General features: G+C 48.4%; 1 protein-coding gene across 1 annotated transcript in view; it reads left to right on the top strand.

Moving 5' to 3' along the window:
* The window catches only part of UBR1 (ubiquitin protein ligase E3 component n-recognin 1), a 143,806-nt gene that overhangs the window by 258 nt on the left and 117,600 nt on the right, over positions 1 to 25,948 (top strand). Inside the window, exons 2-4 of the mRNA XM_038740970.1 lie at positions 19,970 to 20,226; positions 22,143 to 22,221; positions 24,307 to 24,417. Coding sequence (XP_038596898.1) covers positions 19,970 to 20,226; positions 22,143 to 22,221; positions 24,307 to 24,417 — 447 coding nt within the window. The remainder of the gene's footprint in view (positions 1 to 19,969; positions 20,227 to 22,142; positions 22,222 to 24,306; positions 24,418 to 25,948) is intronic.

Raw genomic sequence — 25,948 nt, 5'->3', positions numbered from 1 at the left:
AATGACCGGATTTATTAACCGTTTATTATAGGCCGGGCACCGTACTAACCGCCGGGTTCGGTACATGGAAATCGGGTTAGTGATACTAGTGATGAGGGCATTGACTAAGCGCTTACTATGGGCCAGGCCCTGTACTATAAGCGCCGGGTTCGGTACGGGTAAATCGGGTGAATAATAATAGTAATGAGGGCATCAATTAAGCGCTTACTATGGGACAGGCACCGTACTATGCGCCGGGTTCGGTTCATCTAAATTGGATTAGTAATAATAGTAATGAGGGCACTGGTTAAGCGCTTACTTTGGGCCAGGCCTTGTACTATGAGCGCCCGGTTCGGTACAGGTAAATCGGGTTAATAATAATAGTAATGAGGGCGTTGGTTAAGCGCTTACTATGGGGCAGGCACTGTACTAAGCGCCGGGTTCGGTACAAGTAAATCGGGTTAATAATGATAATAATGAGGACATTGGTTAAGCGCTTACTATGGGCCAGGCACTGTATTAAGCGCCGGGTTCGGTACAAGTAAATTGGGTGAATAATAGTAGTGATGAGGATGTTTGTTAAGAGCTTACTATGGGCCAGGCACTGTAGTAAGCGCCGGGTTCGGTACAGGTAAATCGGGTGAATAATAATAGTAATGAGGATGGTGGCTAAGTGCGTACTATGGGCCAGGCACTGTAGCAAGCGCCGGGTTCGGTATAAGTAAATCGGGTTAATAGTGGTAATGAGGACATTGGTACTGTAGTAAGCGCTGGGGTGGCTACATGTAAATCGGGTTAATAATAATAATAGTAATAATAATGAGGGCGTTTGTTAAACGCTTAGTGTGGGCCAGGCACTGTTTTAAGTGCCGGATTCAGCGCTTAGGACAGTGCTTGGCCCGTAGTAAGCACTTAATAAATGCCAAAATTATTATTATTATTACAAGTAAATGGAGTTAACTGTAATAGTAATGAGAACACTGGTTAAGCGCTTACTATGGGCCAGGCACTGTACTGAGTGCCAGGGTGCCTACAAGTAAGTCGGGTTAATAATAGTAATAATGACAGTAATGACGAAGGCATTTATTAAGAGCTTACTATGGGCCAAGTACTGTACTAAGCGCCGGGTTCAGTACAGGTAAATCGGGTTAATAGTAATAATAAGGACAGTTGTTATGCGCTTACTATGGGCCAGGCACTGTACTAAGCGCCGGGGTGGCTACAAGTAAATCGGGTTAATAATGATAATAATAAAGAGGGCGTTTGTTAAGCACTTGCTATGGGCCGGGCACTGTTTTAAGCACCGGGTTCGGTACAAGTGAATCGGGTTAATAATAATAACAGGGACAATTGTTAAGCGCTTACTCTGGGCCAGGCACTGTTTTAAGCGCCAGGTTCGGTACAAGTAAATCGGGTTAATACTAATGATAATAATAATAATGATGAGGGCATTTAAAGCACTTACTTTGGGCCAAGTACTGTACTAAGCACCGAGTTCGGTACAAGTAAATCTGGTTAATAGTAATAGTAATGAGGACATTTGTTAAGCGCTTACTATGGGCCATGTACTGTACTAAGCACCGGGTTTAGTAAAAGTAAATTAGGTTAATAATAATAGTAATGAGGACATTTGTTAAGCACTTATCGTGGGCTAGGCACTGTACTAAGCACCGGGTGGGTACAAGTAAATTGGGTTAATAATAATAGTAATTATTTTATTTTGTTAGTATGTTTGGTTTTGTCTCCCCCTTTTAGACTGTGAGCCCACTGTTGGGTAGGGACTGTCTGTATATGTTGTCAATTTGTACTTCCCAAGCGCTTAGTACAGTGCTCTGCACACAGTAAGCGCTCAATAAATACGATTGATGATGATGAGGACATTTGTTAAGCACTTACTGTGGGCCAGGCACTGTACTAAGCACCGGGGTGGGTACAAGTAAATTGGGTTAATAATGGTAATAATAATGAGGACAATTATTAAGCCCTTCTATGGGTCATGTACTGTACCCATGTACTGTACTAAGCGCCAGGGTGGGTACAGGTAAATTGGGTTAATAGCAATAACGATGAGGGCAATTATTAAGCGCTTACTATGGGCCAGGTACTGTTCTAAGTGCCGGGGTGGGTACTAGTGAATTGGGTTAATAATAATATAATGGTGAGGGCATTTGTTAAGCACTTACTATGGGCCGGGCACCGTACTAAGCGCTGGGGTAGATACGAGGTCATCAGGTTGTCCCACGTGGGGCTCACAGTCTTAATCTTCGTTTTCCAGATGAGGTCACTGAGGCCCAGAGAAGTGAAGTGAGTTGCCCAAGGTCACGCAGCTAAGTGGCGGAGCTGGGATTAGAACCCACAGCCCGGGCTCTTCCCCCCGAGCCACGCTGCTCCTCTGTCCCTCGCGGGGCTCACAGTCTCAGTCCCCATTTTGGTGGCCCCGTGGCCTCAGAGGAGCAGTGGGGCTTAGTAGCGAGAGCTGAGTGGGAGTCAGAGGCCCTGGGTTCTAATGCTGCCTCCGCCCCTTGTCTGCTTCTGGGACCTGGGGCCAACCCCTTCACTTCTCCGGGCCTCAGTTCCCTCATCTGGAGAATGGGGATGAAGACCGGGAGCCCCACGTGGGGCCAACCTGATGACTTTGGGTCCACCCCAGCGCTCAGAACGGGGCCTGGCCGGAGGTTGCGGTTGGAAGCGGGCACAATTAAAGAATTAAAGAATGACTTGGCAGCGACGATAGGGTTTGAAGTCCCAGCCGTTGTTGTCACCCCCCAAAGCAGTGGAGGGTGATGATGGAGTGGATCTCTGTGCCTCAGTTCCCTCGTCTGTAAAATGGGGATTAAGACTGTAAGCCCGCCGTGGGACAACCTGATCACCTTGTAACCTCCCCAGCACTTAGAACAGTGCTTTGCACATAGTAAGCGCTTAATAAATGCCATTATTATTATTATTATCTCCACACACTTGCCTCTGACTGTCATTTTCGGGGGAGTGTGCGGGACTTAATAATCATTATGATATTCGTTAAGCGCCACGTGGCAACCACTATTCTGAGCGCTGGGGTACATTCAGGGTAATCGGGTGGTCGCACGTGGGGCTCACAGTCGTAGTCCCCGTTTTCCAGATGAGGTCACTGAGGAACAGAGAAGTGAAGTGGCTTGCCCACGATCACACAGCAGACAAGTGACGGCCTTTCGCCTTCCCTCCTCTCCCAAGTCAGAGAAGCAGTGTGGCTCAGTGGAAAGAGCCTGAACTTTGGAGTCAGAGGTCATGGGTTCAAATCCCAGCCTTGCCAATTGTCAGCTGTGTGACTTTGGGCAAGTCACTTCACTTCTCTGGGCCTCAGTTACCTCATCTGTAAAATGGGGATTAATACTGTGAGCCCCCCGTGGGACAACCTGATCACCTTGTATTCTCCCCAGCGCTTAGGACGGCGCTTTGCACATAGTAAGCACAATAAATGCCATTATTATTATTATTATCTCCACACACTTGCCTCTGACTGTCATTTTCGGGGGAGTGTGCGGGACTTAATAATCATTATGATATTCGTTAAGCGCTACGTGGCAACCACTATTCTGAGCGCTGGGGTACATTCAGGGTAATCGGGTGGTCGCACGTGGGGCTCACAGTCATAACCCCCGTTTTCCAGATGAGGTCACTGAGGAACAGAGAAGTGAAGTGGCTTGCCCACGATCACACAGCAGACAAGTGACGGCCTTTCGCCTTCCCTCCTCTCCCAAGTCAGAGAAGCAGTGTGGCTCAGTGGAAAGAGCCTGAACTTTGGAGTCAGAGGTCATGGGTTCAAATCCCAGCCTTGCCAATTGTCAGCTGTGTGACTTTGGGCAAGTCACTTCACTTCTCTGGGCCTCAGTTACCTCATCTGTAAAATGGGGATTAATACTGTGAGCCCCCCGTGGGACAACCTGATCACCTTGTATTCTCCCCAGCGCTTAGGACGGCGCTTTGCACATAGTAAGCGCAATAAATGCCATTATTATTATTATTATTATTATTTTGGGGGGAGGCTGCGGGACTTAATAATCATTATGATATTCGTTAAGCGCTACGTGGCAACCACTATTCTGAGCGCTGGGGTACATTCAGGGTAATCGGGTGGTCCCGCGTGGGGCTCACAGTCGCAATCCCCATTTTCCAGATGAGGTCACTGAGGAACAGAGAAGTGAAGTGGCTTGCCCACGGTCACACAGCAGACAAGTGGCGGAGCTTTCGCCTTCCCTCCTCCCCCAAGTCTGAAATCTGGATTTCCCTTTCCGGCCCCCTTCCGAGATCTCACCGGGATTCTGTTTCGGGGGAACCAGAAACGGAGAAGCAGTGTGGCCTAGTGGAAAGAGCCCGGGCTTTGGAGTCAGAGGTCACAGGTTCGAATCCCAGCTCTGCCACTTGTCAGCTGGGTGACTTTGGGCAAGTCACTTCACTTCTCTGGGCTTCAGTTCCCTCATCTGGAAAATAGGGATTAAGACTGTGGACCCCCCGTGGGACAACCTGATTGCCTTGTAACCTCCCCAGCGCTTAGAACGGTGCTTTGCACATAATAAGCGCTTAATAAATGCCATTACAAAAAAAAATCTGGATTCCCCTTTCCGGCCCCCTTCCGAGATCTCGCCGGGATTCCATTTCGGGGGTCCCCCCCTCCCGGCTCAGCTCCGTCCGGCCCCGGGGAGTTAGATGGGGTGGTTCGGGGCCTCCGTTGTTGGTTTATTCTTGGCTCTTTATGGCTTTTTCCTTCCTTCCTTCAGAGAAAACAACAAATAGGTGTGGAGATTTTCGCGGGAGCCCGATTATAGGGTGCCCCAGCAGTGAGGAGAGCTGAGTAGGTGATCGAGAGCGGTGAGGTTACCTCAGATGAGACCACACGCAAGATCCTTCTGGGCGGGGATCCCATCTACCGACTCCGTTGTGTTTTCAGTGCTTGTGCCCACGAGAGGCACTCAGTGGAGACCGTTAATTAACAAAACATTCGGTTCCTGGCCTTCAGATTCCCCAAAGTGCTTTGAGGATCATCCCTTGGATGATTCTCCTTTGGTTGAAACTATAACCAGGGGACGGTTCACGAAAAGAGACCAAGTAATTAAACTATCAAAGTGCTCCTCTCTTTAGAGATCATGAACACTTGATATTCTTTGTCCTATTTGACTTGTCGTTTGAAGTATCGCGAAGAGGAGGGAACACTTGAGTGTACCTAGCCCTCCACTTCCCTGGATATGCCATTTTAGCATGCATCAATTTATAATAATAATAATATTTATTAAGCGCTTACTATGTGATTTGTTACTGTTTTTAGTTATCCGAGAGTCTCTTAGTCCCCTCTATTATCTTGCACTAATTTATCTTGGTCGGTTTACATTGGACCAAGCAGACTGTGAGCAGACTGTTTACAGTGGACTGTGAGCCCGCTGTTGGGTAGGGACCATCTCTATATGTTGCCAACTTGTACTTCCCAAGCGCTTAGTACAGTGCTCTGAACACAATAAGGCTCAATAAATGCGATTGAATGAATGAATGAATTTATCGAGCGCTCACTGTGTGCAGAGCACTGGACTAATCCCGGCTCCGCCACTTGTCAGCTGTGTGACTCTGGGCAAGTCACTTCACTTCGCTGGGCCTCAGTTCCCTCATCTGGAAAATGGGGATGGAGACTGTGAGCCCCACGTGGGCCAACCTTGATCACCTTGCACCTGCCCCCAGTGCTTAGAACGGTGCTTCACACACAGTAAGTGCTTAAAAATAATAATAATAATAATAAATCAATTGTATTTATTGAGCGCTTACTATGTGCAGAGCACTGTACTAAGCACTTGGGAAGTACAAGTTGGCAACATATAGAGACAGTCCCTACCCAACAGTGGGCTCACAGTCTAGAAGGGGGAGACAGAGAACAAAACCAAACATACTAACAAAATAAAATAAATCGAATAGATAGGTACAAGCAAAATAAATAAATAAATAAATAGAGTAATAAATATGTACAAACATATATAAATATATACAGGTGCTGTGGGGAAGGGAAGGAGGTAAGATGGGGGGATGGAGAGGGGGACGAGGGGGAGAGGAAGGAAGGGGCTCAGTCTGGGAAGGCCTCCTGGAGGAGGTGAGCTCTCAGCAGGGCCTTGAAGGGAGGAAGAGAGCTAGCTTGGCGGATGGGCAGAGGGAGGGCATTCCAGGCCCCGGGGATTCCTTCCTCTCCCCCTCGTCCGCCTCTCCATCTCCCCCATCTTTCCTCCTTCCCTTCCCCACAGCACCTGTATATATGTATATATGTTTGTACATATTCATTACTCTATTTATTTATTTATTTATGTATTTATCTATCTATCTATCTATCTATCTTGTACATATCTATTCTATTTACTTTATTTTGTTAGTATGTTTGGTTTTGTTGTCTGTCTCCCCCTTCTAGATTGTGAGCCCACTGTTGGGTAGGGACTGTCTCTATATGTTGCCAGCTGGTACTTCCCAAGCGCTTAGTACAGTGCTCTGCACACAGTAAGCGCTCAATAAATACGATTGATTGATTGATTGACTTGGGCCAGGGGTCGACGGTGGGACAGGTGAGAACGAGGCATGGTGAGGAGATTAGTGGCGGAGGAGTGAAGGGTGCTGGCTGGGCTGGAGAAGGAGAGAAGGGAGGTGAGGTAGAAGGGGGCGAGGTGAGGGACAGCCTTGAAGCCCAGGGTGAGGAGTTTCTGCCTGATGCGCAGATTGATTGGTAGCCACTGGAGATTTTTGAGGAGGGGAGTAACATGCCCAGAGCGTTTCTGGACAAAGACAATCCGGGCAGCAGCATGAAGTATGGATTGAAGTGGGGAGAGACACGAGAATGGGAGATCAGAAAGAAGGCTGATGCAGTAGTCCAGACGGGATAGGATGAGAGCTTGAACGAGCAGGGTAGCGGTTTGGATGGAGAGGAAAGGGCGGATCTTGGCGATGTTGCGGAGCTGAGACCGGCAGGTTTTGGCGACGGCTTGGATGTGAGGGGTGAACGAGAGAGCGGAGTCAAGGATGACACCAAGGTCTCAGGCTTGTGAGACAGGAAGGATGATAGTGCCGTCAACAGAGATGGGAAAGGGAGAGGGCAGGGTTTGGGAGGGAAGACAAGGAGTTCAGTCTTGGACATGTTGAGTTTTAGGTGGCAGGCAGACATCCAGATGGAGATGTCCTGAAGGCAGGAGGAGATGCGAGCCTGGAGGGAGGGGGAGAGAGCAGGGGCAGAGATGGAGATCTGGGTGTCATCAGCGTAGAGGCGATAGTTGAAGCCGTGGGAGCGAATGAGGTCACCAAGGGAGTGAGTGTAGATTGAGAACAGAAGGGGACCAAGCACTGAACCTTGGGAAACCCCCACAGGAAGGGGATGGGAGGGGGAGGAGGAGCCTGCAAAAGAGACTGAGAATGATGGCATTAATTAAGCGCTGACTATGTGCAAAGCACTGTTCTAAGCGCTGGGGTAGATACAAGGTGATCAGGTTGTCCCACAGGGGGCTCACAGCTTAACAAACGCCATCATTTGTTGCCAACTTGTACTTCCCAAGCGCTTGGAACAGTGCTCTGCACACAGTAAGCGCTCAATAAATACGACTGACTGAATGAATGAATCATTATTATTATAATTATTATTATTATTCTGTGCTCCCTTTATTCATCCCACCCCCCAGCCCCAAAGCGCTTAAATACATAGCTGTAATTTATCTATACTACTGTCTTTCTCCCCCTCCAGACTGTAAGCTCATTGTGGGCAGGGAATGTGTCTGTTTACTGTTACATTGTATTCTCCCGAGTGCTTAGTACAGTGCTCTGCACGCAGTAGACGCCCAATAAATACGACCGAATGAATGACACTGCTGTGTGCAGAGCACTGTACTAAGTGCTTGGGAAGTACAAGCTGACAACAGCTAGAGACGGTCCCTACCCAACAGCGGGCTCACAGTCTAGAAGGGGGAGACAGACAACAAAACAAAACATATTAACAAAATAAAATAAATAGAATAAATCTGTACAAATAAAATAAGTAGAGTAATAAATACGTACAAACATATATACACGTGTACAGGTGCTGTGGGGAGAGGAAGGAGGTAAGGCGGAGGGATGGGGAGGGAAAAAGGGGGACGGAGGCAGGAAGGGAGGTCGTGAGCAAGAGATGAGAAGCGGCGTGGCTCAATGGAAAGAGCCCGGGCTTTGGAGTCAGAGGTCATGGGTTCGAATGGTGGCTCCGCCAACTGTCAGCTGTGTGACTTCACTTCTCTGGGCCTCAGTGACTTCATCTGTAAAATGGGGATGAAGACCGTGAGCCCCCCGTGGGACAACCTGATCACCTCGTAACCTCCCCAGCGCTTAGAACAGTGCTTTGCATATAGTAAGCGCTTAATAAATGCCATCATCATCATTATTATTATTATGGCACAGTAAGGTTAAGGGAGGGAAGTATGCGAGGAGAGGCGTAGTAACAGAGGAGTGGGATTAGGTAAGAGGAGAGAGGTGATTGAGTCCATTAAAGGAGTTTCTGCTCGAAAAGTTACCCAGTCGCAGCCGATCCCCTCGGAGTACGACAGCCAGCTCTTCCAACCGTCAGTAGTCACAGAGGTGGCATTTGTTGCCGGACAGAGAAACGGCCGTTTTGGCTTTGTGAATTCACTAAATGTTACTCTTGCGGTATTCAATGTGAGTTGCTTCTTCTGTAAACTCCCTAAGCTTGCTATATGGGAGCAGCGTGACTTGATGGAACAAACACGGGCTTGGGAGTTAGAGGTCGTGGGTTATAAGCCCGACTCCGCCACTCGTCGTGTGCCGTGTGACTTTGGGCAAGTCGCTTCACTTCTCTGGGCCTCGGCTACCTCGTCTATAAGACTGTGAGCCCCACGTGGGACAACCTGTTGACCTTTTGTCTACCCCAGCGCTTAGAACAGTGCTTGGCACATAAGAAGCACTTAGAGCCTGGCCTTTGGAGTCAGAGGTCATGGGTTTGAATCCCACTCTGCCAGTCGTCAGCTGTGTGACTTTGGGCAAGTCACTTCACTTCTCTGGGCCTCGGCTACCTCGTCTATAAGACTGTGAGCCCCACGTGGGACAACCTGCTGACCTTGTGTCTACCCCAGCGCTTAGAACAGTGCTTGGCACATAGGAAGCGCTTAGAGCCCGGGCTTTGGAGTCAGAGGTCATGGGTTCGAATCCCACTATGCCAGTTGTCAGCTGTGTGACTTTGGGCAAGTCACTTCACTTCTCTGGGCCTCGGCTACCTCGTCTATAAGACTGTGAGCCCCACGTGGCACAACCTGCTGACCTTGTGTCTACCCCAGCGCTTAGAACAGTGCTTGGCACGTAGGAAGCGCTTAGAGCCCGGGCTTTGGAGTCAGAGGTCGTGGGTTCAAATCCCAGCTCCGCCACTTGTCAGCTGGGTGACTTTGGGCAAGTCACTTCACTTCTCTGGGCCTCAGTGACCTCATCTGGAAAATGGGGATGGAGACTGTGAGCCACCCATGGGACAACCTGATCGCCTTGTAACCTCCCCAGCGCTTAGAACGGAACTTTGCACATAGTCAGTGCTTAATAAATGCCATTAAAAATTATCATCATTATTATTGGAGAGAATAGAGAATTCTTTAGTTACATGGCATTTTTCTCTCTTACGTTTTTCTGCTTAGTGCCAGTCCTGGTCTTCAGACGAAGCAGCTGTTGATGTTTTCAGACAAAAGCAGTCGAAAATGTGGAGGGCATGCCTTTTTGGGCTGTTTAAATTTGAACATTTATTAATCAGTTAATCTACTGAGCACTTACTATGTGCAGAGCGCTAAACTTGGGAAAGTACAGTGCAACAGAGTTTGCAGCCACGATTCCTGCCCACAATGAGTTTACAGTCTAGAGGGAAACTCAGGAAAACTCCAGCCTGCTGCCTTTCAAACCATATACTTTGGGGAAATTCTCAGGGCCCTTAGAGGACCTTTCAGGATCTGATTTTTGGCAAACGTTGATTTATGATCACGAAAAATGAAACGTGTAACCAAAGATGTTTTCATCAGACTGGCGTACCCAGAATAGCTTCTCAGTCTCAGTTAGAGAGCATATCTTTTGGTCCCTCTGGGAATGTGGAAAATTTTTCCAGGGTTTGGGAATCTATATGCTGTGAGAACTTCCGCTCTGAGTTGGCTGCCTCTTAGGAAATCCCAGCCTCTTTGCTTTCCCTCAGGTGCAGACAAGAGCTTCCCAAGAACCGAAATTAAACACGCCACTTATTTTCTTTTTTTCTCTAGCCCCAATTTTAGAAACTTGGTACTCTCCACATCCAAACATTTACCTTTTCACTGTAGCTCTGAAGACACCCATTTTAGGAGCTTTATTTTATGAGAGCTTTTTGTACAGAAAAAACCCCCAAAACACGGCTTGGTGCCTGGGACCGAAGGAATACTGTGTCACTTTGTGTTTTTCTTAAAACGGATCAGAGACGTGTCTGTCACGTCTTCACGGCTGGAATCTTCCTGAGATTTTCCCTCTAGACTGTAAACTCATTGTGGGCAGGAATCGTGGCTGCAAACCCTGTTGCGCTGTACTTTCCCAAGTACTTTGTTTAGTGCTCTGCACATAGTAAGTGCTCAATAAATGAACCGATTAATAAATGATCTCACTCCGGTGGGATCACGTTCGTTGAAAATGGGGTTGTTTGGTGAATGGCTCTATCCTGGGGTATATTTTCCCACAGATTTCCATATTATAAATTAGGAGTCATTGGAGAACCTCTGGAAAAATCCTAAATTCCTCTACCATCTATATATTGGAGATTACAGTTTTAAATGTTACCAAGCTGCTGTACTAATAATTGTGGTATTAAGCGCTTACTGTGCATGGAGACATCTGAGTAAGCGCTGGGATAATTACCAGATAATCAGGTTGGACGCAACCCCTGTTCCTTATGGGTCTGTCAGTCTAAGGGAGGAGTACGGGTATTTTATAGCCGAGGAAAGTGGGTCACCGAGAAACTAAGCGATTTGCTAAAAGTCACACGGCAAGCAAGTGGCAGAGCCAGGATTAGAAGGTAGATCCTCTAACCCCGAGGCCCATGCCCTTTTCTCTACTCCATGCTGTTTCTCCAAGACTGTTAAAGGAATTTGAAGGAGAACGTCTCAACATTAGAGGCGGAGTTGTGATGCGATGAAGAGTCTGGGTAGAAAGCCGCGGGATTGTAAAGATTGTAAATTTTTGTGAAAAATGTATCCGGTCTGAGGGGATCGCCTCTCCTCCGTTCCCCAGAGCCGCCTTTGAAGTGGGAGTATTTTTTTGCCTGCTCGGTGTCCGGGCCGGCCCCGTTTCTGGCTGCTGCCCCCGGACCTGCCGGTTGGATGGACCGCGGTGGGGCGGTGGCCATCTCGGACTGGCCGCCTCCAGGGACCGCGAACCCGGGAGGGCCCGGCCCGGCCGGAAGGAAACACTCACAGATCCCATCTAGGCAGGGGGCTCTGGGGACGAGCGTTGGATTTGGGCTTCCCGGGGCTGAGGGCTATGGACAGGGCAGCTGGGGACGACGGAAACGGTTTCGAAAAGCTGTGATGGGGGTGAAGGAGGTGAGGGAAGGGGACACGGAGTCGGAGAGACCGGAGGGTTGCGGCGGTGGGACTCCCCGCAGGGTGAGCCGGTGGAGTTGCGAGGGAGGGTCGACTCCTTTACCCTTCCGCTAAATTAAAATCCTGCTCTCTTGTCTTAGCATTTGTGGAGACATACAAGCATCATGGCCCTAGAGGAGTTTACAGTCTAATGGGGGAGAGAAGTGGCTGTAAATCGCCGAACATACCAAGGATCGCGTATTAAAGCCCAGGGGCCCCAGACTAAGGGGGTGGGGGTTGCTGAGCAGTGTGGTCCTCATCAAAACTAGCCACCCTCACACGTGACTATTTGGAGAACTCTTTCCCCTTCATTCATTCATTCATTAGGTCGTATTTATTGGGCATCTACTGCGTGCAGAGCACTGTACTAAGCACTCGGGAGAATGCAATGTAACAATAAACAGACACATTCCCTGCCCACAATGAGCTTACAGTCTGGAGGGGGAGAGAGACAGTAATGTAAATAAATTACAGCTATGTATTTAAGCGCTTTGGGGCTGGGAGGGGGGATGATTAAAGGGAGCACAGAATAATAAAATAATAATAATAATAATAATGATGATGATGATTCATTCATTCAATTGTATTTATTGAGTACTTACTGTGTGCAGAGCACTGTTCCAAGCGCTTGGGAAGTACAAGTTGGCAACAGATGATAGCATTTGTTAAGCTGTGAGCGCCTTGTATCTACCCCAGCACTTAGAACAGTGCTTTGCACATAGTAAGCGCTTAGTAAATGCCATCATTATTGTTATTATTACTATTAAGCGCTTACTATGTGCAAAGCACTGTTCTAAGTGCTGGGGGCGGGTGTGAGGTGATCAAGGTTGTCCCACGTGGGGCTCACAGTTTCCATCCCCATTTTCCAGATGAGGGAACTGAGGCCCAGAGAAGTGAAGTGACTTGCCCAGAGCCATGCAGCTGACAAGTGGTGGAGCCGGGATTAGTCCAGTGCTCTGCACACAGTGAGCGCTCAATAAATTCATTCATTCATTCAATCGTATTTATTGAGCGCTTACTGTGTGCAGAGCACTGTACTAAGCGCTTGGGAAGTACAAGGTGCCAACATACAGAGACGGTCCCTACCCAGCAGTGGGCTCACAGTCTAGAAGGATAAATATGGTTGAATGAATGAATGACCTCCGGCTCCCAAGCCCGGGCTCTTTCCACTGAGCCACGCTGCTCACGGGAGTGGGAGAAGAGGAAAGGGAGTGCTTAGGGAAGGCCTCTCGGAGGAGACGTGCCTTCAGTAAGGCGGGGAGAGTTGTTGTCGGATTGGAGTGGGGGGGGATCTCCAGGCCGGAGGGAGGACGTGGGAGAGGGGTCGGCGGTGAGATAGACGAGATTGAGGTTCAGTGAAACAGCGTTAAAGCGGCGAAGAGTGTGGGCTGGGTTGTAATAAGAGAGTAGCGAGGGGAGGTAGGAGGGGGCGAGGGGGTTGACTTGCTACCCATAATCCGGAATGCGACTGGCAAACGGGGCGGCCGGAGTTTGGCCGTGGGGGTGGTCAGAAAGGGTGTCCAGTGATGCTGCCCCCGGCCTGAGTCCCCCTGCTGCCAAGTGGCACCTGTGTCTTCCCTCTGTTCTGGTTAGGTCTCCGCTGTCCTCCATCAGCAGACAAGAGAAGCAGCGTGGCTCAGTGGAAAGAGCATGGGCTTTGGAGTCAGAGGTCATGGGTTCGAATCCCGGCTCCGCCACATGTCTGCTGTGTGACCTTGGGCAAGTCACAACTTCACTGAGCCTCAGTTACCTCATCTGTAAAATGGGGATTGACTGTGAGCCCCACATGGGACAACCTGATCACATTGTATCCCCCCCAGCGCTTAGAACAGTGTTTTGCACATAGTAAGCGCTTAACAAATGCCATCATTATTATTATTATTATCAGCTGTGGGCCCAGGGACCCCTCTGAATCTGCGACTCAGGTTTAAAGGGCACAAAATAATAATAATAGTGGCATTTGTTAAGCGCTTACTACATGCAAAGCACTGTTCTAAGCGCTGGAGCCAGCTGGAAGAGAAACGGTTTGCTTTTGGTCCCGAGTCGGGAATCTGAAGATGCTTCCTGGGCAGACAGCTTGGCCTGAAGTGGGTTAGTGGTCTTAAATAATAATAATAATAATAATAATGGCATTTACAAGTGCTTACTATGTGCAAAGCACTGTTCTAAGCGCTGGGGAGGTTACAAGGTGATCGGGTGGTCCCACGGAGGGCTCACGGTCTTCATCCCCATTTTATAATAATAATAATAATGGCATTTATTAAGCACTTTCTATGTGCAAAGCACTGTTCTAAGCGCTGGGGAGGTTACACGGTGATCGGGTCGTCCCACGGGGGGCTTACAGTCTTCACCCCCATTTTATAATAATAATAATAATAATGGCATTTATTAAGCGCTTACTATATGCAAAGCACTGTTCTAAGCGCTGGGGAGGTTACAAGATGATCGGGTGGTCCCACGGGGGGCTCACGGTCTTCATCCCCATTTTATTATAATAATAATAGCATTTATTAAGCACTTACTATGTGCAAAGCACTGTTCTAAGTGCTGGGGAGGTTACAAGGTGATCAGGTGGTCCCACGGGGGGCCTCACGGTCTTCATCCCCATTTTTAATAATAATAATAATGGCATTTATTAAGCACTTACTCTGTGCAAAGCACTGTTCTAAGCGCTGGAGAGGATACAAGGTGATCAGGTGGCATTACCCCCGCGCTTGGATCCATGCCGTGTCTGCACTTGGTATCCCGCCCAGATTCAGCCTCACGGCACTTATGTACCTCTCCGTAATTTATTGAATCTCTGTCTAGCCCTCCAGGCCGATGTCCGTGGGGATCAGATGCGCCTCTCCGCCCTCGGGCCCAGTGTTTTTTTTTGTTTGTTTTTTTTTATAATGGCATTTATTAAGGGCTTACTATGTGCAAGGCACTGTATACAAGGTGATCAGGTTGTCCCAGAGGGGGCTCACAGTCTTCATCCCCATTTTCCAGATGAGGTAACTGAGGCCCAGAGAAGTGAAGTGACTCGCCCAAAGTCACCCAGCTGACAAGTGGCAGAGCTAAGATTCGAACCCATGACCTCTGACTCCAAAGTCCCTGCTCTTTCCACTGAGCCACGCTGCTTCTGTTGTGGAGCTGAGGGAGGAGATTCCGGAGGCGGCGGGGGAGCGCTCTCTCTTCCTCTGCTGCCTAAATAGCACGGATTCATTCATTCATTCATTCATTCATTCATTCATTCATTCAATTGTATTTATTGAGCACTTACTGTGTGCAGAGCACTGTACTAAGCACTTGGGAAGTCCAAGTTGGCAACATATAGAGACGGTCCCTACCCAACAGCGGGCTCACGGTCTAGAAGGGGGAGACAGAGAACAAAACAAAATATATTAACAAAATAAAATAAATAGAATAAATATGTACAAACATATATACGTAGTGACTTGAATACAGATAGCACACCCCTCTAAATGTTTATCACAACCAAAAATTTGGTAACCCAGTTTTCTGGATATGCATATGCTAGGTATCTAAGCATGGGGCCTTTCCTTTTTTCAGAGCAGTAGTTGCCCAAAATCAATCAATTAATCAATGGTATTTATAGTAATAAGAATAAGAACGGCCTGTATTAAGCGGTTACTATGTGCCGAGCGCTGTTCTAAGCGCTGGGGAGGTTACAAGGTGATCAGGTTGTCCCACTTGGGGCTCACAGTCTCAATATCCATTTTACAGATGAGGTAACTGAGTCACAGAGAAGTTAAGTGACCTGTCCAGAGTCACTTCATACGTCACCGTTCGGCCAGATGGTTGTCCTGGAAAGTCATTCTCCACAGATCTTCCCCACCGATCCCCTCAAAAATAATAATAGTGATAATGATTGGGGAATATTTAAGACGTTCCTACGTGCCAGACCCTATAGGAAGCCGTGGGGTAGGGACCATATAATAATAATAACAGTAATGGCATTTGTTAAGCGCTTACTATTTGCCAACCATTCATTCATTCATTCGATCGTATTTGAGCGCTTACTGTGTGCAGAGCCTGTACTAAGCCCTTACTATGTGCCAACCATTCATTCATTCATTCATTCGATCGTATTTATGGAGCACTTACTGTGTGCAGAGCACTGTACTAAGCGCTTGTTCTGAGCGCCGGACAGAGTCCCTTCTAGACTGTGAGCCCGTTGTCGGGTTGGGACCGTCTCTATATGTTGCTGACTTGTACTTCCCAAGCGCTTAGTACAGTGCTCTGCACACAGTATGTGCTGAATAAATACGATCGAGTTAATGAATGAATGAATAGGGACCGTCTCTATACGTTGCCGACTTGTACTTCCCAAGCGCTTAGTACAGTGCTCTGCACCTAGTAAGCGCTCAATAAATACGATTGAATCCAGGAGGCCTTCCCAGACTGAGCCCCCTTTTTCCTCTCCCCCGCCCTACCTCCTTCCCCTCCCCACAGCACCCGGACATATGTTTGTACAGATTTTTTGCCTCATTTATTCTACTTGTCCATATTTACTATTCTGTGTATTTTGTCAGTGATGTGCATTTAGCTTTACTTCTATTTATTCTGATGACTTGACACCTGACCACGTGTTTTGTTGTCTGTCTCCCCCTTCTAGACTGTGAGCCCGTTGCTGGGTAGGGACCGCCTCTATATGTTTCCGACTTTACTTCGCAAGCGCTTAGTACAGTGCTCTGCACACAGTAAGCGCTCAATAAATACAACTGAATGAATGAATGAATGAGCCCCGTCTCATGCACGTGGGGCTCAGTATCTAAGAAATCTCCGCGGCTTTCCGGTCCTCTCCGCTCCGGACTGGTGGTTTTAAGGCATTCGGTCACCTCTCTCCCCCCCGACTTAGCCCGTCTTTTCCTCTCCATCCCAGTCCTCCCTCTCCATCTCCGGCTCGCTCATTCATTCATTCAGTCGTATTTATTGAGCGCTTACCTTGTGCAGAGCACTGTACTAAGCGCTCTCCTCATTGCCTTCTAGACTGTGAGCCCACTGTTGGGTAGGGACCGTCTCTATATGTTGCCAACTTGTACTTCCCAAGTGCTTAGTACAGTGCTGTGCACACAGTAAGCGCTCAATAAATATGATTGATTGATTGCCTTCCTCATCTCCCTTCTGCCTCCCACTTTGAGCTCCTCCCCCTCCCGTCGGGAATTCCCCTCACGTTTATGTTTGCCAGGCTACGGCTTTCCCGTCTCCGAAAGTCCCTTTGAGAGCAGTTGTCCCCCAAGCCTTCTTCCCAGGTGGTGGTCTCCTAAATAACCATCTCGTGGTTCAGTGGAAAGAGCCCGGGCTTTGGAGTCAGAGGTCATGGGTTCAAATCCCAACTCTGCCAACTGTGAGCTGTGTGACTTTGGGCAAGTCACTTCTCTGGGCCTCAGTTCCCTCATCTGGAAGATGGGGATTTAAACTGTGAGCCCTCCATGGGACAACCTGATCTCCTTGCAACCTCCCCAGCACTTAGCACAGTGCTTTGCACATAGTAAGTGCTTAACAAATACTATTATTATTATTATTATTATTATTATTATTATTATTATCTCAGCACTTGGGCCCCAACTGTGCACGTTTGTCCTCGCAATTATCGAGAACGCTTTGGACGTATCCTACATGCCTTTTTGCTAAAAGTTGAACTCCCGGACCCCTCTGCTTTTCCTTGGTCATCCTTTCTGTAATTTATTGTCGAATTTCCGTTCCCCCACTGGATTGTAAGCTTCTTCGGGGCAGAGATCAAGTCTACTAACTTCAGTACGTGTTGCCGACTTGTACTTCCCAAGCGCTTAGTACGGTGCCCTGCACACAGTAAGCGCTCAATAAATAAGATTGAATGACTGAATGAAGCGCTTTGCATATACGTTCAGTCATTCAGTCATATTTATTGAGCGCTTACTGTGTGCAGAGCACTGGACTAAGCACTTGGGAAGTACAAATCGGCAACGTATAGAGACGGTCCCTACCCAACAATGGGCTCACGGTCTAGAAGAGAAGCAGCGTGGCTCAGTGGAAAGAGCCCAGGCTTTGGAGTCAGAGATCATGGGTTCAGATCCCGGCTCTGCCAATTGTCAGTTGTGTGACTTTGGGCGAGTCACTTCACTTATCTGGGCCTCAGTTCCCTCATCTATAAAATGGGGATTAAGACTGTGAGCCCCCCATGGGACAACCTGATCACCTTGCAACCTCCCCAGTGCTTAGAACAGTGCTTTGCACATAGTAAGCACTTAATAAATGCTATCATTATTATTATTATTATTATTATTATTATTATTATTATTAGAAGAAGAGGCAGACAGACAACAAAATAAGTAGACCGGCATCAATGCCATCAGAATAAATGGAATTATAGCTATATAGACGTCATTAGTAAAATAGAGTAATAAATATGTACAAATAAAATAGAGTAGTAATAAATATGTACAAATAAAATAGAGTAATAAATCTGTACAAACATATATACAGGTGCTGTGGGGAGGGGAAGGAGGGAGGGTGGGAGGGTGGGGAGGAGGAGAGGAAAAAGGGGGCTCAGTGTAGGAAGGCCTCCTGGAGGAGGTGAGCTCTCAGGAGGGCTTTGAAGGGAGGAAGAGAGCCAGCTTGGCGGATGTGCGGAGGGAGGATATTCCGGGCCGGGGGGGGACGCGGGCCGGGGGTCGACAGCGGGACGGGCGAGGACAAGGCCCTGTGAGGAGGTAAGCGGCGGCAGAGGAGCGGAGGGTGCGGGCTGGGCCGGAGAAGGAGAGAAGGGAGGTGAGGTAAGAGGGGGCGAGGGGATGGACAGCCTGGAAGCTGAGAGGGAGGAGTTTTTGCTTGAATCGAAGGTTGACAGGCAACCGCTGCTGATTTTCGAGAAGGGGACTGACATGCCCGGAGAATTTCTGTAGAAAGATAATCCGGGCGGCGGAGTGAAGTATAGACTGAAGCGGGGAGAGGCAGGAGGATGGGAGATCAGAAAGGGTAAGTGCTCAGTAAGTACTATTCCTCGGTGCTGATAATAATAATAATAATAATAATAATAATTTTGGTATTTGTTAAGCGCTTACTATGTGCAAAGCGCTGTTCTAAGAGCTGGAACCATTCCAAGTTGGAGAAGTTTGTTGGGAAGGGAATGGGGGACCTTTGTGAAAGGAAAAGGTAGACGGAAGAGGGTCTGTGATAACCTGTGACTATTCTTAGTATTTCACATTAAAAGATAAGTGCTCAGTAAGTACTATTCCTCGGTGCTGATGATAATAATAATAATAGTAATAATAATAATTTTGGTATTGTTAAGCACTTACTCTGTGCAAAGCACCGTTCTGAGCGCAGGAACCATTCCAAGGTGGAGAAGTTTGTTGGGAAGGGAATGGGGGACCTTTGTGAAAGGAAATGGTAGATGGAAGACGTAAGCGCTTACTCTGTGCAAAGTGTGTATTACAAATATACACACGTATCTAAATGTCTGTATATGTATACGTATATATTTATGTGTGTGTATGTATATGTATGTATACATGTATATATACAAAAATGTGTGTGTGTATAATAATTGCATTTATTAAGCACGTACTATGTGCAGAGCACCGTTCTAAGCGCTGGGGAGGTTGCAAGGTGATCAGGTTGTTCCAAGGGGGGCTCACAGTCTTCATCCCCATTTTCCAGATGAGGTCACTGAGGCCCAGAGAAGTGAAGCGACTTGCCCAAAGTCACCCAGCTGACAATTGGTGGAGCTGGGATTTGAACCCCTGACCTCTGACTCCAAAGCCCGGGCTCTTTCCACTGAGCCATGCTGCATGTGTGTGTGTGTGTGTGTGTGTGTGTGTGTGTGTGTGTGTGTGTACGCATGTGTGCATATATATTTGTATATGTGTATTTGTATATGCTTATTACTCTTTTATTAATGATGCGTATATATCTATAATTATATTTATTTTGATAGTATTGACGCCTGTGTACTTGTTTTGTTTTGTTGTCTGTCGCCCCCTCCTCAACTGGGAGCCCGTTGTTGGGTAGGGATGGTCTCTGTCGGTTGCTGAATTGAACTTTCCAAGCGCTTAGTGCAGTGTTGCGCACACAGAAAGCGCTCAATAAATACGATCGAAGGAATGAACGAACAAAGTATCGAATCCCTGTTTTACAAAGGACGGAGTAAGCCCGGAGGAGGGAAGAGGCTCACTCACCCAAGGTCGCGGGGCAGGCGGGTGGCAGAGCACTCTTCCCTCCAAGCCGCGGCCAGTCGCTACTCTCCCGAGCCCTAATTTTACCATCTCGCCTCTCCCTCCCGTGCGCCGTAACCCCGGCAGACGCGGTGTCGTGGGTTTCGTTGGCTCGGGTTTGGACCTTGGGGCTGTGGGAAGGGACCCGTTTCAGAGGAGTAATGGTTTTATGCCCGTCGCGTTTTGTTCCAGTGGTGGGGTCAGCAGGAGGACTTTCATACCGCCTTCCTCGAACATTTGGCCAAGTTTGTGCCAGACATCTATTTTGCTGAAATGGACGCCGTGCCGGAGAAGCAGGAAGAACTCGCCCAGAAGTTTTTACTCACTCCGCTGGAGTGGTGTTTGTTCGGAGAAGATCCGGCCGTTTGCCTCGAGAGATTGAAGCAGCACGGAGCATTTCAACTCTGCGGGAAGGTTTTCAAAGCGGGCGAGACGACGTACTCCTGCAGGTGAGACGGGCCGGGTCTTTACGGGATTCAAAAACAGTCTCGGGCGAGACGGGCCGGTTCTTTACGGGATTTAAAGATAGTCTCGGACTGTTACCCGATGGTGTGTCTTCCGGGGTTTAGCATTATTAAACCAAAGCGGCCCTCTGAGCTTTAGCGTTTCAGGGCGCTTCGGAAAGCATTTAACTCTCTCACCCATTGGAATTTCGATTCATTCATTCATTGTCGTATTTATTGAGCGCTTACTGTGCAGAGCACTGTACTAAGCGCTTGGGAAGTCCAAGTTGGCAACATATAGAGACGGTCCCTACCCAACAGCGGGCTCACAGTCTAGAATTTCAGTTCCCTGCCCACTTCTTAAATTCCCCATTCTTAAAAAAAGGTATTTATTTGAATACCAATTCAACCTCAACTTCCCCCAAATTAGAGGTGACTAATAATTATTATACTCATATCGTGTAGGCTGTAAGCTCATCGTGGGCAGGGAATGTCTACCAACTGTCTTGTGTTTTACTCTTCCAAACATTTAACGCAGTGGGCTTTACAGAGTAATCACTCAATAAATACCATCGGCTGATGGATACGTCTGGGGCTATCGCCTCTGTGTGTATGGAGGGATGGGCATTTTCCTGGATGTGTAGAGGACGGGAGCCTTCTGTTTATTCGTCCTTTTGCCCAAAGTGGTCTTGGCTGTGTGGTCGTGGCCAGTAATAGTCGGGTTTCTCCTCCAAACCTATTTTTAAAAATGGTGTTTGTTAGTCGTATTTATTGAGGACTTACTGTGTGCAGAGCACTGTGCTAAGTGCTTGGGAAGTACAAGATAAGCTGTTATTACGAGCCGGGAGTTTTACTAAGAGCCGGGGTAGATACGGGCTAATGAGGTTGGTCACAGTCCACGTCTCACCTGGGGCTCACGGTCTTAGTCCCCATTTTGCAGACGAGGTAGCCGAGGCCCGGAGAAGTTAAGTGACTTGCCCAAGGCTACACGACAAAGTGGCAGAGCTGGGATTAGAACCCAGGTCCGTCAAACAGTTTGGTGGTGTTTATTGAGCGTTTACTGTGTGCAGCAAGCTCTTGGGAAAGTACAACACGATAATACGACGCATTCCCAGTCCACGACGAGCTTGGAGTTTCCCTCCGACTCCCACGTTTGCTCCTTGTCCACTAGCCCGCAGATTGAGAGGGTCGCCAACTCTCCGGCCCCCACCTCTGCCGTGCCCTTTGGCCACGGGACCACTGGGGATGAACCCTGGTGGATTTGCTCGAGCGAGTGGTTTGGAGGCGGGTGGTTAGTGGTCTTAGATAATGCCGTAAGCCACCTTGACGTTCGGATGCTGTTAGAAAGGAAGCGATTAAAAAAAAAAAAAATCTAGCCAGTTGCTTTTCTCAAGACCGTACGTTCGACTCTCCCAGTTGGAGGCCTCTGATGGGATTGAGCTCCGCCCAAATCCCAGCTCCGCCAAGTGTCAGCTGGGTGACTTTGGACAAGTCACTTCTCTGGGCCTCATATCTATTTTACTTGTACATTTTTAGTCCATTTATTTTATTTTGTTAATATGTTTTGTTTTGTTGTCTGTCTCCCCCTTCTAGACTGTGAGCCCGCTGTTGGGTAGGGACCGTCTCTATATGTTGCCAACTTGTACATCCCAAGCGCTCTGCACACAGTAAGCGCTCAATAAATATGATTGAGTGAATGATTGAATAAAATGGGAATAAAGACTGTGAGCCCCCCGTGGGACAGCCTGATCACCTTGTAGCCTCCCAAGTGCTTAGAACAGTGCTTTGCACATAGTAAGCGCTTTTAACAAATACCGTAATTGTTATTGAGGTGGAAAATGTCCGTTCAGTTGGTCGTTGTACAACGGTGACGGTAGAGTGGGATCCCAGAGTGGTAAAATATCGCATTTTTTATCTTTCAGGGACTGTGCAATTGATCTAACGTGTGTTCTGTGCATGGACTGCTTCCAGAACAGTGTTCACAAGAACCACCATTACAAGGTATGAAAAACCTGCGCCTAAAGCAACAATGCTTGAAATAATAATAATAATAACGATAATAATAATAGTATTAAGCGCCTACTATGTGCCAGGCATTGTTCTAAGCACTGGAGTAGATACATGGTAAGCAGGTTGTCCCACATGGGGCTCACAGTCTTAATCCCCATTTTACAGATGAGGTAACACAGGCCCAGAGAAGGGAAGTGACTTGCCCAAAGTCACCCAGCTGATAAGTGGCGGAGCTGGGATTTGAACTCATGACCTCTGACTCCAAAGCCCAGGCTCTTTCTGCTGAGCCATGCTACTTCTTTATGATTTTGAGGTAATAGGGCCACTTCAGGTAGAAGGGGGGCAACCAAAAGATTCGATGGATTCCATTTTTTTTCTCATAGCATCCAGGTTCCAGGAACTGGATCAAATAATAATAATAAAAACAATAGCATTTATTAAGCGCTTACTATGTGCCAAGCACTGTTCCAAGCGCTGGGGAGGTTACACAGTGATCAGGTTGTCCCATGGGGAGCTCACAGTCTTCATCCCCATTTTCCAGATGAGGTAACTGAGGCCCAGAGAAGTGAAGTGACTTGCCCAAAGTCCCACAGCTGACAGTCGGCGGAGCCGGGATTTGAACCCATGACCTCTGACTCCAAATAATAATAATAATGGCATTTATTAAGCGCTTACTATGTGCAAAGCACTGTTCCAAAGCCCAGGCTCTTTCCGCTGAGCCACGCCGCTTCTTTATGATTTTGAGGTAACAGGGCCACTTCAGGTAGAAGGGGGTCAACCAAAAGACTCAATGAATTCTTCAGTCTTTACTGAGGAGCGATGGATTCTATTTTTTTTTTCTCATAGCATCCAGGTTCCAGGAACTGGATCAAATGGTAGGCCCAGTCCAGGAAGTTGAAAATCAAATTGTGGAATTCATCAGTCCAATTAAATCCAGATCAAATTGCAGACACACCCTTGGGAGTGACGATAAGCCGAACGTCCCGTGTGAGCCCGTGTTGCTTTACGGCTTCTTTATCGGAGGACTGCCAGACGGCCAGTGTAACTCGGGTCTAGGAAGGATTTTTGAAGGGATGCGGGTATTGGTTTTGTCTCCCCCTTTTAGACTGTGAGCCCACTGTTGGGTAGGGACTGTCTCTATATGTTGCCAATTTGTACTTCCCAAGCGCTTAGTACAGTGCTCTGCACACAGTAAGCGCTCAATAAATGCGATTGATGATTAGACCGTAGGGAGCCTCGCTTCTTGGCAGATCTAGTGGAACCTATGTTTCCGTTTCCAGTCGGTGAGCACCTGGTCCCCGTTTTCCGGATGAGGGTGTTGAGGCACGGAGAAGTTGGGTGACTTGTCCAGGGTCACACAGGCGACGGGTGGCGGAGTTGGGATTGGAACCCACGACCTCTGACTCCCAAGCCTGGGCTCTTTCCACTGAGCCACAATGCTTCAGGTCACAACTTCCCTGTGCCTCAGTTGCCTCATCTGTAAAATGGAGATTGGTACTGTGAGCCCCATGTGGGCCATGGACTGTGTCCAGCCCAGCGCCCCAGTGCTTGGTACAGTGCCAGACGGTGCCAAAATTATTATTATTATTATTATTACATAGTAAGTACTTAACAAATATAAAAAAAATACGTGCAGGGCTTCTGCTGGTTTTCATCAGGCCCTTTCACATCTTGGCAATTTGAATTTTTCATCGGTTTTGAGATGTATTTCAGGACTGGATGCTTGAGTTTTTCGGGTTTTAGTTTAGCTAGTTTTACGGCACCTAGTTTGGGGTCACCAAGATTACCTTGTATCTATCCCAGCGCTTAGGACAGTGCTCAGCACATAGTCACGATGGCACAAATGCCATCGTTATTATTATTATCATTACCTATAGAAACATAACCTGTTCGGGGGAAGACAGCCCTTTCCCCCCGTAACTTTCACTTTTTTGGAATACTCCCAATGGCTGAGGGCAGTGCATTGCTTTCAGTAGGCACTCAAGCCATATTGATTTCCCCGCACTTGCAAAGCCAGCAATACGCGACGAATTTCATTGCACTCCACATGAGGAGCCATGTCTTGTAACGTTTCAGATGCACACGTCCACGGGAGGAGGGTTTTGTGATTGTGGAGACACGGAAGCCTGGAAGTCCGGTCCGTTTTGTGCGAACCACGAGCCCGGCGCCTCGAGCACGACAAAGGAGGTAAGAATCTTCCCGCCCAAAGTTGTCAGAGTCGCAGGCTTGACAGTAAACAGGTAAAGAGGCATCGCTGAAAGTAGAAATATACATATATACCTCAGTGGCGGATCGATAAAAATAGAATTATATACCCCGGTGCCGTGGGGAGAGCTGGGGGAGAGCAAAGTGAGGTGATGCAGAAGGGAGGGAGGGCTGAGGAAAAGGGGGCTTAATTTGGGAAGGCCCCTTGGAGGAGGTGTGCCTTCATTAGGACTTTGAAGGGTAGAAGAGTGATTTTGGGGCGGATTTGAGAAGGGAGGGCACTCCGGGCCAGAGGTAGGACGTGGGCCGGGGATCAGCGGCGGGACAGGCGAGAACGGGGCCCGGTGAGGAGGTTAGCGGCACCAGAGGAGCGGAGTGTGCAGGCTGGGATGGAGGAGGAGAGGAGGGAGGTGAGGCAAGAAGGGGCGAGGGGATGGAGTGCTTTGAAGCCAGTGGTGATGAGTTTTTGTTCGATAACGAGGTTGACAGGCAACCACTGGAGATTTTTGAGGAGGAGGGCGATGTGCCCTGAACGTTTCTGTAGAAAGATAATCTGGGCGAAGTATGGACTGAAGTGGGGAAAGGCTGGAGGTCGGGAATCAAAAAGGAGGCTGACGCAGCAATCCAGTTGACTGTACTAATGTGGTAGCGGTTTGGACGGAGAGGGGAGGGCGGATCTGGGCGACGTTGCAGAGGTGAGACCGGCAGGTTTTGGTGATGGATCAGATTCGTGGGGCAAATGAGAGAGCGGAGTCGAGGACGACACCGAGGTCGTGGGCTTGTGGGACGGGAAGGGTGGTCATGCCGTCCACAGTGACGGGAGAGTCAGGGAGAGGACAGGGTTTGCAGGGGGAGAGAAGGAGCTCAGTCTTGGGTGTGTTGCATTTTAGGTGGCGGGAGGACGTCCGAGTAGAGGTGTCCTGAAGGCAGGAGGAGAAGCGAGCCCGGAAGGAGGGAGGGAGAACAGGGGAGGGGATAGAGATTTGGGGGTCATCCTCATAGAGATGATAGTTGAAGCCGTGGGAGCGAATGAGTTCCCCAAGGGAGTGAGTGAGTCTTCAATGATCACTCCCCAATGGCCTTTTTTCCCACCCCTTTCAAACATAACCATGTCTTCCCTATCCAAAAAAATCCCTCCCCTTACCCTGTGGCTCCCTCCAGTTACTGGCCCGTCACCCTCCTGCCCTTCCTTCCCGAACTCCTAGAGCGAGTCGTCTACACCCAGTTTCTCTTCCAAGTCTCTCCTTGACCCCGTCCAACCCGGCTTCCGTCCCCTTCACTCCACAGAAACCGCCCTCTCGGAAAGTCACCGGCGATCTCCTTCTTGCCAGACCCCACGGCTTCTGTTCTGTCCCGATCCTCCTAAACCTGTCAGCTCCTTCGACACTGTCGACCGCCCCCTTCTCCTGGAAATGTTATCCAACCTTGGCTCCGCTGCCTCTGTTCTCTCTCGGTTCCATTCATTCTCCGTCTCCTTCATGGACTCCTCCTCTGCCTCCCACCCTCCAATTGT

Source organism: Tachyglossus aculeatus (assembly GCF_015852505.1).
Source record: "Tachyglossus aculeatus isolate mTacAcu1 chromosome 12 unlocalized genomic scaffold, mTacAcu1.pri SUPER_6_unloc_1, whole genome shotgun sequence".
NCBI lineage: Eukaryota > Metazoa > Chordata > Mammalia > Monotremata > Tachyglossidae > Tachyglossus > Tachyglossus aculeatus.
This window is presented reverse-complemented; position numbering and strand designations above follow the sequence as displayed.